The sequence below is a fragment of the Hypanus sabinus genome, chromosome 14 (genome assembly GCF_030144855.1).
Source record: "Hypanus sabinus isolate sHypSab1 chromosome 14, sHypSab1.hap1, whole genome shotgun sequence".
Lineage (NCBI taxonomy): Eukaryota > Metazoa > Chordata > Chondrichthyes > Myliobatiformes > Dasyatidae > Hypanus > Hypanus sabinus.
The window spans coordinates 107,839,162-107,851,670 of NC_082719.1; the positions used below are offsets into that span (position 1 = coordinate 107,839,162).

At 44.1% G+C, this 12,509-nt stretch overlaps 1 protein-coding gene across 1 annotated transcript in view; it reads left to right on the top strand.

Moving 5' to 3' along the window:
- The window catches only part of loxhd1b (lipoxygenase homology PLAT domains 1b), a 388,496-nt gene extending 376,573 nt beyond the window's left edge, over positions 1 to 11,923 (top strand). The window contains exons 45-47 of the mRNA XM_059989781.1: positions 1,237 to 1,375; positions 7,029 to 7,190; positions 8,074 to 11,923. Of these exons, the coding sequence (XP_059845764.1) occupies positions 1,237 to 1,375; positions 7,029 to 7,190; positions 8,074 to 8,554 (782 nt within the window). The 3' untranslated portion in view covers positions 8,555 to 11,923. The remainder of the gene's footprint in view (positions 1 to 1,236; positions 1,376 to 7,028; positions 7,191 to 8,073) is intronic.
- The last annotated feature ends 586 nt before the right edge of the window (positions 11,924 to 12,509 follow it).

Consider the following 12,509-nt stretch of genomic DNA (forward strand, 5'->3'; position numbering starts at 1 on the left):
AGAATGAGTGTCAAATGTTATGGGGAGAAAGTAGGAAACTGGGGTTGAAAGAGATAATTAGTCAGCCATGATGGAATGGTGGAGCAGGAGCAGATTTGAAGGGCTGAATGGCCTAGTTCTGCTCCTTTGTATTATGGTCTAAATGTTGCAGCACAGACAAATAATTAAAAAGGGGCTGAAATCTTGGACCTCGATCTCGGCAAAGCAACAGTTGCAGACAAATAGCTGCATCCTGCTACACACGAACAGAGTTCATGCAGACCGCTACACAGTAATGGGGAGAACGTACACACTCCTTACAGACAGTGATGGGAATTGAACCCGGGTCACTGACTCTGTAATACCGTTATACCGACCGGTACACAGTAATGGGGAGAACATACACATTCCTTACAGACAGTGATGAGAATTGAAGCTGGGTCACGGACACTGTAATACCGTTATACTGACCGGTACACAGTAATGGGGAGAACATACACATTCCTTACAGACAGTGATGGGAATTGAAGCCGGGTCACGGACACTGTAATACCGTTATGCTTCTGTGCTGTGTCCATTGATAAAAATGGGTTTGGAGGGCCTGAACCCAGAACAAGGTAAATAGGCATTCTCACAGTCTGCCTGCTTCAAAGCTAATCCTCAGTCAAGCTAAAAGCTTCATCCAGTGCCCTAATCCTGTGGAAAGCATTGTTCAATTTAAGAGAAAATAATTTTCCATACTAAACAACACAAACAAAATGCTGGAGGAGCTCAGCAGGCCAGGCAGCATCTAAGGAAAAGAGTATAGTCTGCATTTCAGGCCACGACCCATGTCAGAGGAGAATGGTCAGCTTGGTTCAAGGTGACAGTAACTCAAATAAGCATGTGTTAAAACAGTCATGTGCATCTCTGAATGGACAAGTCGAACCTTGAAGTAGATGGGCTGCCACAGCAGAAGACCACAAGGTACAGGAGCTAACTAATAAAATGGCCACTGAGTGTAGTTAAGTGTTAAATGCTTTATATAATCTACCATAACTGTAAGATAGTGTCCCTGTAGAGTTTATTCAGTCAGATAGAGAAATAGTACAGTTATTATTTTGGTTTATTATTTTTGGGAATATTGGTAACTGTCCCACACAACAGGGCTTCCTCATACTTAAGAATGAACCCCAAGTGCATGTTTTAAAAGCTGCTACTGAGAGTAATACTTCATTATCTTCCAAACATTATGTCTCAGTAATCTTTCCTTTGTAGGCTATGAGATCCTTGTTGTGACCAGTGACAGAGATGATGCTGAGACAAAGGAGAATGTGTGGATTGTGCTGGAAGGGAAAAAGGGAAAATCCAAGGAATTCCTGCTAGAAAACTCATCCAAGAAGAAGAAGTTCCTGAGGTAGCATTCTTGTGCATTGTTTTTGTTCCTTTCCAAAGGGTAATGTGAATAGAATTCATGTTCAAGTTTAATTGTCATTCAATCATCCCCATGGATACAGCCTAATGAAACAGCATTCCTTCTGGACCAAGATGCACAACACAACCCACAGTCACTCACACTCACATCACGTATGATTATAATAGCAGAAAAGCAGACAGTTACAAAATATATACTTAAAAAATGCCCAATTGCCCAAGTGTCATGGCCTGGAGCTACATTTCTGCAAGAACAAGCCTGCAACACTTCCTCATCTCGAGCAAAATGCAGCTGCAGAAGAACACATTTCACCAGGTGAACACCAGCTGGAGGGGCCAGTCCACCAGTATCAGGCGACCCTGGTGAAAGTGTCAACAGCGGCAACTTCACAGAACTATGTCATGGAATGAATATGAACATAGATAAGGCCCTTTGTGATACCGACTTTATAACCTACTCCAAGATCAATCTAACCCTTCCCTCCCATATAGCCCTCCATTTTTCTATCATCCATGTGCCTGTCTAAGTGTCCCTTAAATGTCCCTGATATACAGTATCTGCCTCTTCCACCACCTCTGGCAGCACGTTCCACACACCCACCGCTCTTGGTGTAAAGAACTTTCCTCTGATGTCCCCCTGTACCACCAGCCCACTTCAACTTATGTCTCCTGGTATTAGCCGTAATACTAATGAAGAGGAAGATTTGTCCAGGATGACAACAACCATAAGTCTGTACAGTGACCCATCTGGAATTTAATATGAACATTCAAAAAAATCATAAAAACAGCTCTCTGGTAAGCTTATGTCTTTATTTCATGAGAAAGTTTTAGAATTGGTTAACATGCACAAAATGCTGGAGGAACTCAGCAGATCAGGTAGCATCTATGCAGGAGATTGAACAATTGATATTTTTGGGCCAAGACCCTTCATAGGCATGAGAGAGGAGTTGACCAGAATTGATTGGAAAGGAACACTCGCAGGGATGACAGTAGAGCAGCAACGCTTTGAATTTCTGGGAGCCATTCGGAAGACATAAGGTATATACATCCCAAAGAGAAAGAAGTATTCCAAAGGAAAGATGATACAGCTGTGGCTAACGAGAGGTCAAAGTCAATGCCAACATAAAAGCCAAAGAGAGGGCATATAATAGAGCAAAAATTAGTGGGAAGTTAGAGGATTGGGAAGTTTTTAACTACCAACAGAAGGCAACTAAAATAGTCATTAAGAAGGTAAAGATGGAATACAAAAGTAAACCAGCCAGTAACAGTAAAGAGGATACCAAAAGTTTCTTCACATACGTCAAGTGTAAAAGAGAACTGAGAGTGGATACTACCTCTCCAGCTGGAAAACGATGCTGGAGAGGTAGTAATAGAGGAGAAAGAAATGGCGGATGAACTGAATAAGTATTTTGCATTAGTCTTCACTGTGCAAGGCACTACCAGTATGGTGGAAATTCCAGGTGTCAGGAGGCATAAAGTGTGTGAAGTTACCATAACTAGAGAGAAGGTTCTTGGGAAACTGAAAGGTCTGAAGGTAGATAAGTCACCTGGACCAGATGGTGTACACACCAGGGTTCTGAAAGAGGTGGCTGAAGAGATTATGGGGTCATTATTAAAGATCTTTCAAGAATCACTGGATTCAGGAAATGTTCCGGAAGACTGGAAAGTTGCAAATGTCACTCTACTATTCAAGAAGGGAGAGAGGCAGAAGAAAGGAAACTGTAGGCCAGTTAGTCTGACCTCAGCAGTTGGAAAGATGGTGGAGTTGATTATCAAGGATGAGTTCTCAGGTCACTTGGAGACATATGATAAAATGGCAGAGACTGAAGATTACAGCACCAGAGTGAGGACCAAGAAGGTGTGGACAATGGAAGCACAGGAGCGCCCACAGGACTGCTTTGAATCGGTTGATTGGACTGCATTCAGGGATTTATCTTTGAACCTGGATGAGTATGCTTCAGCTGTTACAGACTTCATTAAAACCTGTATGGATGAGTGTGTACCCACAAAGACTTACTGTACGTTCCCAAACCAAAAGGCGTAGACGAAGTAGGAGGTACGTCATCAGCTGAAGGTTAGATATGTGGCATTCAAGGCTAGTGACACCAAATCTGCACCAAAAAACCAGTTATAACTTGCAGAGGGCTATTTCAAGGATGAAGGGACAATTTTGAATGAAGTTGGAGGTGACGTCAGATGTACAACAATTCTGGCAGGGTTTGCAAGACATTACTTCCTACAAAGCAATACCCAATAGCATGAGTGGCAGCGATGCTTCACTACCAGATGAACTCAACACCTTCTTTGCACGCTTTGAAAAGGAGAACACAACTACAGCTGTGAAGATCCCTGCTGCACCTCATGACTCTGTGATCCCTGTCTCAGAGGCCAATGTTAGACTGTCTTTAAAGAGAGTGAACCCTCACAAAGCAGAAGGTCCCGATGGAGTACTTGGTAAGGCTTTGGAAAACTTGTGCCAACCATCTAGCGGGAGTATTCAAGGACATTTTCAACCTCTCACTGCTATGGACAGAAGTTCCCACTTGCTTCAAAAAGGCAACAATTATGCCAGTGCCTAAGAAGAATAATGTGAGCTGCCTTAATGACTATCACCCGGTAGCACTCACATCGACAGTGATGAAATGCTTTGAGAGGTTGGTCATGACTAGACTGAACTCCTGCCTCAGAAAGGACCTGGACCCATTGCAATTTGCCTATCGCCACAATAGGTCAGTGGCAGATGCAATCTCAGTGGCTCTCCACATGGCCTTAGACCACGTGGACAACACAAACACATATGTCAGGGTGCTGTTCATCAACTATAGCTCAACATTTAACACCAGCATTCCCACAATCCTGATTGAGAAGTTCAGAACCTGGGTCTCTGTACCTCACTCTGCAATTTGATCCTCAACTCCCTAATTGGAAGACCACAATCTGTGCTAATTGGTGATAACATCTCCTCCTCACTGACGATCAACACTGGCACATCACAGGGATGTGTGCTTATCCCACTGCTCTACTCTCTCTATACCCATGACTGTGTGGCTAGGCATAGCTCAGATACCATCGATAAGTTTGCTGATGATACAACCATTGTTCGTAGAATCTCAGGTGGAGATGAGAGGGTGTACAGGAGCGAGATATGCCAACTAGTGGAGTGGTGCCGCAGTAACAACCTGGAACTCAATGTCAGTAAGATGAAAGATCTGATTGTGGACTTCAGGAAGGGTAAGATGAAGGAACACATACCAATCCTCAGAGGGATCAGAAGAGGAGAGAGTGAGCTCTCAAGTTCCTGGGTGTCAAGATCTCTGAGGATCTAAACTGGTCCCAACATATCAATGTAGTCATAAAGAAGGCAAGACAACTTCCGTACATCATTAGGAGTTTGAAGAGATTTGGTATGCCAATAAATACACTAGAAAACTTCTATAGCTGTACTGTGGAGAGCATTCTGACAGGCTGCATCACTGTCTGGTATGGAGGGGCTACTGCACAGGACCGAAAGAAGCTGCAGAGGGTTGTAAATCTAGTCAGCTCCATCTTGGGTACTAGCTTATAAAGTACCTAAGACATCTTCAAGGAGCGGTGTCTTAGAAAGGCAGCATCCATTATTAGGGACCTCCAGCACCCAGGGCATGCCCTTTTCTCACTGTTACCATCAGGTAGGAGGTACAGAAGCCTGAAGGCACACACTCAGCGATTCAGGAACAGCTTTCTCCCCTTTGCCATCCGATTCCTAAACGGACATTGAATCTGTGAACACTACCATACTTTTTTAATATATATTATTACTGCTTTATGCATGATTTTTCATCTATTCAATATATGTATACTGTAATTGATTTATTATTATTATTATTATTATTACTTTCTTCCATATTATGCATTGTATTGGACTGCAGCTACTAAGTTAACAAATTTGACGACACATGCCGGTGATAATAAACCTGATTTTGATTCTGAAATAGACTGTAGTCAGCATGGTTTCCTCAAGGGAAATTTTTTCCTGACAAATCTGTTGGAATTCTTTTAAGAAATAACAAGCAGGAAGGACAAAGGAGAATCCATTGATGTGAATTCAGGTTTTCAGAAAGCCTTTGATAAGATGCCACATTTGAGGCTGCTTAACAAGCTATGAGTCCATGGTGATGAGGGGGAATTTCTTTAATCAGACACAAAATCTGAATCTGTGGTATTTTTTGCCACAGACAGCTGTGGAGGCCAAGTCTTTATGTATACAGTATTTAAGGCAGAAGTGATAGACTTTTAATTGGTCAGGGCATGAAGGGATACAGGGAGAAGGCAGGAAATTGGGGATTGGTCAGGGCATGAAGGGATACAGGGAGAAGGCAGGAGATTGGGGATTGGTCAGGGCATGAAGGGATACAGGGAGAAGGCAGGAGATTGGGGATTGGTCAGGGCATGAAGGGATACAGGGAGAAGGCAGGAGATTGGGGATTGGTCAGGGCATGAAGGGATACAGGGAGAAGGCAGGAGATTGGGGATTGGTCAGGGCATGAAGGGATACAGGGAGAAGGCAGGAGATTGGGGATAGGTCAGGGCATGGAGGGATACAGGGAGAAGGCAGAAGGCAGGAGATTGGGGATTGGTCAGGGCATGAAGGGATACAGGGAGAAGGCAGGAGATTGGGGATTGGTCAGGGCATGGAGGGATACAGGGAGAAGGCAGGAGATTGGGGATTGGTCAGGGCATGGAGGGATACAGGGAGAAGGCAGGAGATTGGGGATTGGTCAGGGCATGGAGGGATACAGGGAGAAGGCAGGAGATTGGGGATTGGTCAGGGCATGGAGGGATACAGGGAGAAGGCAGGAGATTGGGGATTGGTCAGGGCATGAAGGGATACAGGGAGAAGGCAGGAGATTGGGGATTGGTCAGGGCATGAAGGGATACAGGCAGAAGGCAGGAGATTGGGGATTGGTCAGGGCATGAAGGGATACAGGGAGAAGGCAGGAGATTGGGGATTGGTCAGGGCATGAAGGGATACAGGGAGAAGGTCAGGAGATTGGGGATTGGTCAGGGCATGAAGGGATACAGGGAGAAGGCAGGAGATTGGGGATTGGTCAGGGCATGAAGGGATACAGGGAGAAGGCAGGAGATTGGGGATTGGTCAGGGCATGAAGGGATACAGGGAGAAGGCAGGAGATTGGGGATTGGTCAGGGCATGAAGGGATACAGGGAGAAGGCAGGAGATTGGGGATTGGTCAGAGAAAAGAGAGAAGGGGGAAGAGGGAGAAATTGCCAGAAGTTAGAGAAATCAATGTTCATGCCATCAAATTGGAGGAAACTCAAGCAGAATATGAAATTTCTACCTGAGAGTGGTCTGATCATGGCAGTAGAGTGGGCCATCTGACTCCCATGAGAATAGCAATGCGGATTGGAATTAAAATAGTTGGCTACCGGGAAGTGCTGTTTTGGAGAGAGCAATCCTTGGAAGGCAGAGAGTGGGGAGGAGGGACAGATGTTATCTCATGGTAGATGGCACAATTAACAGAGAATGAGGTGCTGGATGAGGATGTTCATGAGGTGGTAGGTGAGGACAAGGGCAACTTACTTACATCCCTGTTGAGAATTGATTGCTGGATTAAACATTCGTACTTTTTTATCATTAGGGGGGCAAAGGACAAATTTGAATTTTCTTCAAAAAACGTTGGTGACATCGCAACAATTTTAGTGGGTCACTGTCCGCGAGATGGGCGGAGAGTCACTTCGAAAGGTGACATGGACTGGCGCGTCCAGCAGATCATTGTCACAGAGAAAGAGCTTGGAAACAAGTAAGTCCTGCTGAGACCATTGAACCCACAGGGTGGGGAGAGGGCTCAGAACCCCCGGAATTTCAATTCTCTCCTTGAAGATCAGGAACCCTGATACATTAGGAAGATACATCACCCCAGCTCCCTCTGCACTGCCTGCAGTTTTCCCAGAGTTTTAGCATCTCAATCTATTGCCCACCAACATAAAACTGACCACAACAGATTGGATCTTGAAGTCCAGTTTTAGATTGTAATAGTAGGAACACAATTAGGACATTCAGCCCTTCGAGTCTGCTCCATCAGGGCTTATTTATTATCTCTCTCAACTCCTTTTACAAAGATTAGCTTTATTTGTCACATGTACATCGAAACATCAAAGCATAAGGGAATTGCGTCATTTGCATCAATGACCAAGGAGGGACTCGGAAACTTGAAGGTGTCACCATGTTTCCGGGACCAACCTAGCAAGCCCAAAACTCATTAACCCTAACCCATACATTGTTTGAATGTAGGAGCAAACTGAAGCACCCAGAGGAACTCACACAGTCACAGGGACAACGTACAAGCTCCTTACAGAAAGCAGTGGTATTGAACACTGAACTTGCAGCTGCCATTGTACAGCATTACACTAACCTGCATTAACTTACCACTCTTTACCAAATTTGAATGGGAATCTCTGAGGCAAAAATGGAGAGTAGTCGAAGATAAAATATACAGTTCTGATGTAGAGATGACATGAATGAGTTTTTAAAAAAAGTCTTGATTGTTCAAGATTTCCTCAAGGGGAGGTCTCCTCATCAGAAACTATGCTTATCTTCACAATGTGGCTTCCTGATGGCCTACATCGTTACGGTAATAGGTGTTTCCCCAACTGTGAAATCACATAAATATGTTTCTTTTTCAGCTACATCTTTGAGTGCAATGCAAGAGTAAAGCTCAGCCACAAAAGGGATGATTGCCAGGTGTTTGAGTGCACAAAGGTATTGGAGAGTTTTGCCAGCAAGGTACGCAGTCTAGTACCCGTCAAATATGAAATTATCGTACTCACTGGTGACGTGAAGGGTGCTGGAACTGATGCCAATGTCTCCATAACCATTTATGGCACAAACGGTGACTCAGGCCTTCGTAGGCTGAAGCACAGATTCCGGAATCTCTTTGAGCGCGGCAACACTGACCGTTTCATTCTGGAAATGCTGGATTTGGGGGAATTGACCAAGGTGAAAATTGAGCATGACAATGCCAACGCAAATGCTGGCTGGATGCTGGAACGTGTTGAGATTACCAATACCGCTACCGGTGTCACCACCATTTTTCCATGTGGCAAATGGCTGGACAAGAAGAGAGGAGATGGGCTGATATTCAGAGAGTTATACCCTAAGTATTAACCTGTGGCAGGAACATTCCCTCCTCTCTGTGGAAGCCTCTCTTCCAATGAGGATACAGACACCTGCCGAGGTGGACCCACAGACAACATACCCTAGCAGTGGCTTTAATAGATGATCATTAGCAGAAAAGCATAAGCAGATGATTTAACACCAAATTTATTCTTATCAAGTTCCTATGAGGTATGCAGTATCAGTTTGGGAAGCTCCGATCATGCACATGGCAACCTGGGATATGGGGACAGTAGGGAAAATGCTTACCATCTCCAAACAGAGCGAATTGGGATTGAATGGACAACCTCTGGTCCGGCTTTGTTGTGGTTCGGAGATCCTTGAGCCAAACAAGATCCATCATCTTCTTCATTTCTAAAGTTTGTCCCCTCCTCCTCAATCTGTTCATACACTTGGCAGAAGAGAGCTGAGTATCTTCCAGTATTGAGTGGTCCGCTGAAGGGCAGTTTCTCTAAAACTGGCTCGACCACACTCAGAGAACTGTGCTGAGTTCTGGTTGCCTCATTACAGGAGGTTGTGGAAGCTTTAGAGAGGGTGCAGAGGGGATTTACCAGGATGCTGCCTGGATTAAAGAGTATACCTTATGAAGATAGGTTAAGTGAACTAGGGTTCATCTCTTTGGAGCAAAGAAGGATGAAAGATGACTTGATAGAGGTATACAAGATGATAAGAAGCATAGATCCAGTAGATTACCAGACTTTTTCCCAGAGTGACAATGGCTAATATGAGGGGATATCATTTCAATGTGATTGGAGGAGAGTATGCAGGGGACGTTAGAGGTACCTTTCATTAAAAAGAGAGTGGTAGGTGTATGGAATCTGCTGTCATAGGTGGTGATAGAGGCAGATACATTAGGGACATTTAGAAAGTTCTTAGGCACATGATGACAGAAGAATGGAGGGTTAAGTGAGAGGGAAGGGTTAGATTGATCTTAGAGTAGGTTGAAAGTTTGACACAAAGGCTTTATGTGATGTTTTATATTCTTGGTCTAATTTAGACAGGAACCTTCCCTTGACATCCTACGACTCCTCTGATCTCCCTCAATACTTCATTTCATACACCTCCCACTCAACCCAAGGTCTGTTTCAACTCAAACTCAAGTCTTTCAAACTTCCAAAAGCTGGCCTGATAGGAATCTTGAACTGTTTGTTATTGGTTGGTTGTTATCTTAGCCAAAATTGGTTCACTCAGCACAACAATGGACAGAAGCATTTTCCAGCAGGGGCCTCACATGTGACGCCAGTTACCACCAAGCTTCTCAAGTGGGAGGGAAAGGAGGAGAATCAAAAAGTTATCCAAATTCACCTTGGATTTGTCCCCAAGGAAGTCAGGGAGACTGAAATACTGAAGGCCATCCTAGCCCTTTCTATAATTTATCTCTTATGGAATTAATTTCATTAGTTCTATAACTGATGAGATTAATTTGCTGATTAATTGATTGTAAGTTTTGCCAATTACTGCTTTGTGTGACAGCACACAATACGAGAAGCAGGCAAGCCAAACAATTCTTGTTAAGTCACAGAACCTCAGAATCCAGTAGAATGCTTCGGACATAATGTTGAAGAAAAGATGTCTTCATTAAAAAGACCTTCAACCCCAGAGTCCCCAAACAATCTGAAATGTTATTTCAGAAGCCAGAGGCCTAGGTAGCATGAACATGGAGAGGATGCTTCCTATAGATGAGTTTAGGACCAGAGAGCACAGCCTCAGAATAGAGGAACGTCCATTTAGATGAGAGACAAGGAGGAATTTCTTTACTAGAGGACAGTGAATCTGTGGAAATCATTGCCACAGACAGCTGTGGAGGCCAAGTCATTGAGTATATTTAAAACGGAGGTTGATGGGTTTGTGATTAGTCATAGTGTCAAAGGTTATGGAGAGAAGGCAAGAGAATGGGGCTGGAAGACGTAATAAGAACTTATGGAGAACATCCTCAGAAGATGGTGAGAGTTTGAAATGAGCTGCCAGCACAAGTGGTGGATATGATTTTGATTTCACCATTTAAGGGAAATTTGGATACGTACGTGGATAGGAGGGGTACAGAGGGCTGTGGTCGATGGGATTAGTCAGATTAATAGTTTGTCATGGATGAGATGAGTAAAGGGCCTGTTTCTGTGTTGTAGTTTTCTATGAATAGGTACACTACTGAGATCACCTGGAGCTGGTTAAATGTGTGTCACTAGGCTGGGTGGCAGGAAGTGAGTGAAACTGTTGGGAAAGTGAGTTGGGGAGAGGTGGAACTCCTGGGAAAGTGAGTGGGGGAGAGGTGGAACTCGGGGGAAAGTGAGTGAGGGAGAGGTGGAATTCATGGGAAAGTGAGTGGCGGAGAGGTGGAACGGGGGAAAGTGAGTGGGGGAGAGGTGGAACTCGGGGGAAAGTGAGTGAGGGAGAGGTGGAATTCATGGGAAAGTGAGTGGCGGAGACGTGGAACGGGGGAAAGTGAGTGGGGGAGAGGTGGAATTCATGGGAAAGCGAGTGGGGGAAAGGTGGAACTGATGGGAAAACGAGTACAGGAGAAGTGGAATTCATGGGAAGGACTGGGACTCAGAATTTGGGTTCTTTTCATTGACAAATGTTGGGAACTGTGTTCCTCTGTAGTGGCAGTACAGTGCAATACAATTACTATGAGTTACAATAAATTAAATAAATAATGGAAAAGAAGAACAGTGGGATAGTGTTCATGGACCATTCAGAAATCTGATGGCAGAGGGGAAGAAGGAGTTCCTGAATCATTGAGCATGTGTCCTTGTGCTCTTCATTAGGAGTTTGAGATTTGATACGTCACCTCAGACTAGCAAATTTCTACAGATGTATCGTGGAGAGCATTGCGTCCCTGTCTGGTATGGCGTGGCTACTGAAAAGGCTGCAGAAAGTTTGTTATCTCAGCCAGCTCCATCATGAGCATGAGCCTCCCCAGCATCCAGGTCAAGTTCAAAAGGCAATGCCTCAAAAATGCAGCATCCATCATTAAGCACCTCCACCACCCAGAACATACGTTCCTCTCACTGCCACCAGTAAGGAGGTGGTAAGGGTCTTGAAGACACACACTCAGTGTTTGAGGAACAGCTTTTTCCCTCCGCCATCAGACTTCTGAATGGACAATAAACACTGCCTCCTTTTTGCACGATATGTTTATTGTATCTCGCTCTGTGCTGCAGCTGCAAATGTCATGATCTGTCAGTGATATTACACCCGATTCTGCTTGGGCTAATCAGAGAAATGTCCCTGTATGCTTGGGTGAGTGGGTCACTGCCTGGTTGAACACAACGCAGCACCGGTCAGTATCATCCAACTGCTTGTTTTACAGCCTCCTTTTTACTAACAAGAAAATAAAAGCATGTCTTTGATATCCCATAATAAAGAAACGTTAAGTTGATTTTTACAATATAGTTTTGCTGACTGCTTATTTCACTGACTGCAAAGTTCACATTTATCATCTCAGTATGTATACCATGTACAACCTTGAGAGTGATCTTCCTGCAGGCAGCCACAAAACAAAGAAACACAACAGAATCCATGAGAAACCACACAGCACAAAGACCATTAATGTGTGATAAACAAACAAATTGTGCCAACAAAAACAACACACCAACATTGGCCAGACCATGAAATGCAGAGTCTGTGAAAGTAAGTTACAGCCACGGGGACTGTTCACAGAACCTTAATCATTTAAATATTCCCATCAAACACAATTGTTCGTCTCTCTCCAACATCAATAGTTCATTTCTTTGCCTGAATACATAGACATTTCACGACACATCAGTGACATTAATTCTGATTCTGATAGATGAGCTATGACTGATTTCCAATGTGACCACAGTATAAAGAAGTGGTTGTGCTTTATTTTCCCCGAAATAACAGATAGTGGAGGTCATTTCAGAGATTAAGATGGTACCAAACTGGAGCAGGAATTAAATTTACCACAAGCACAGCAGTTCTTCTTTAG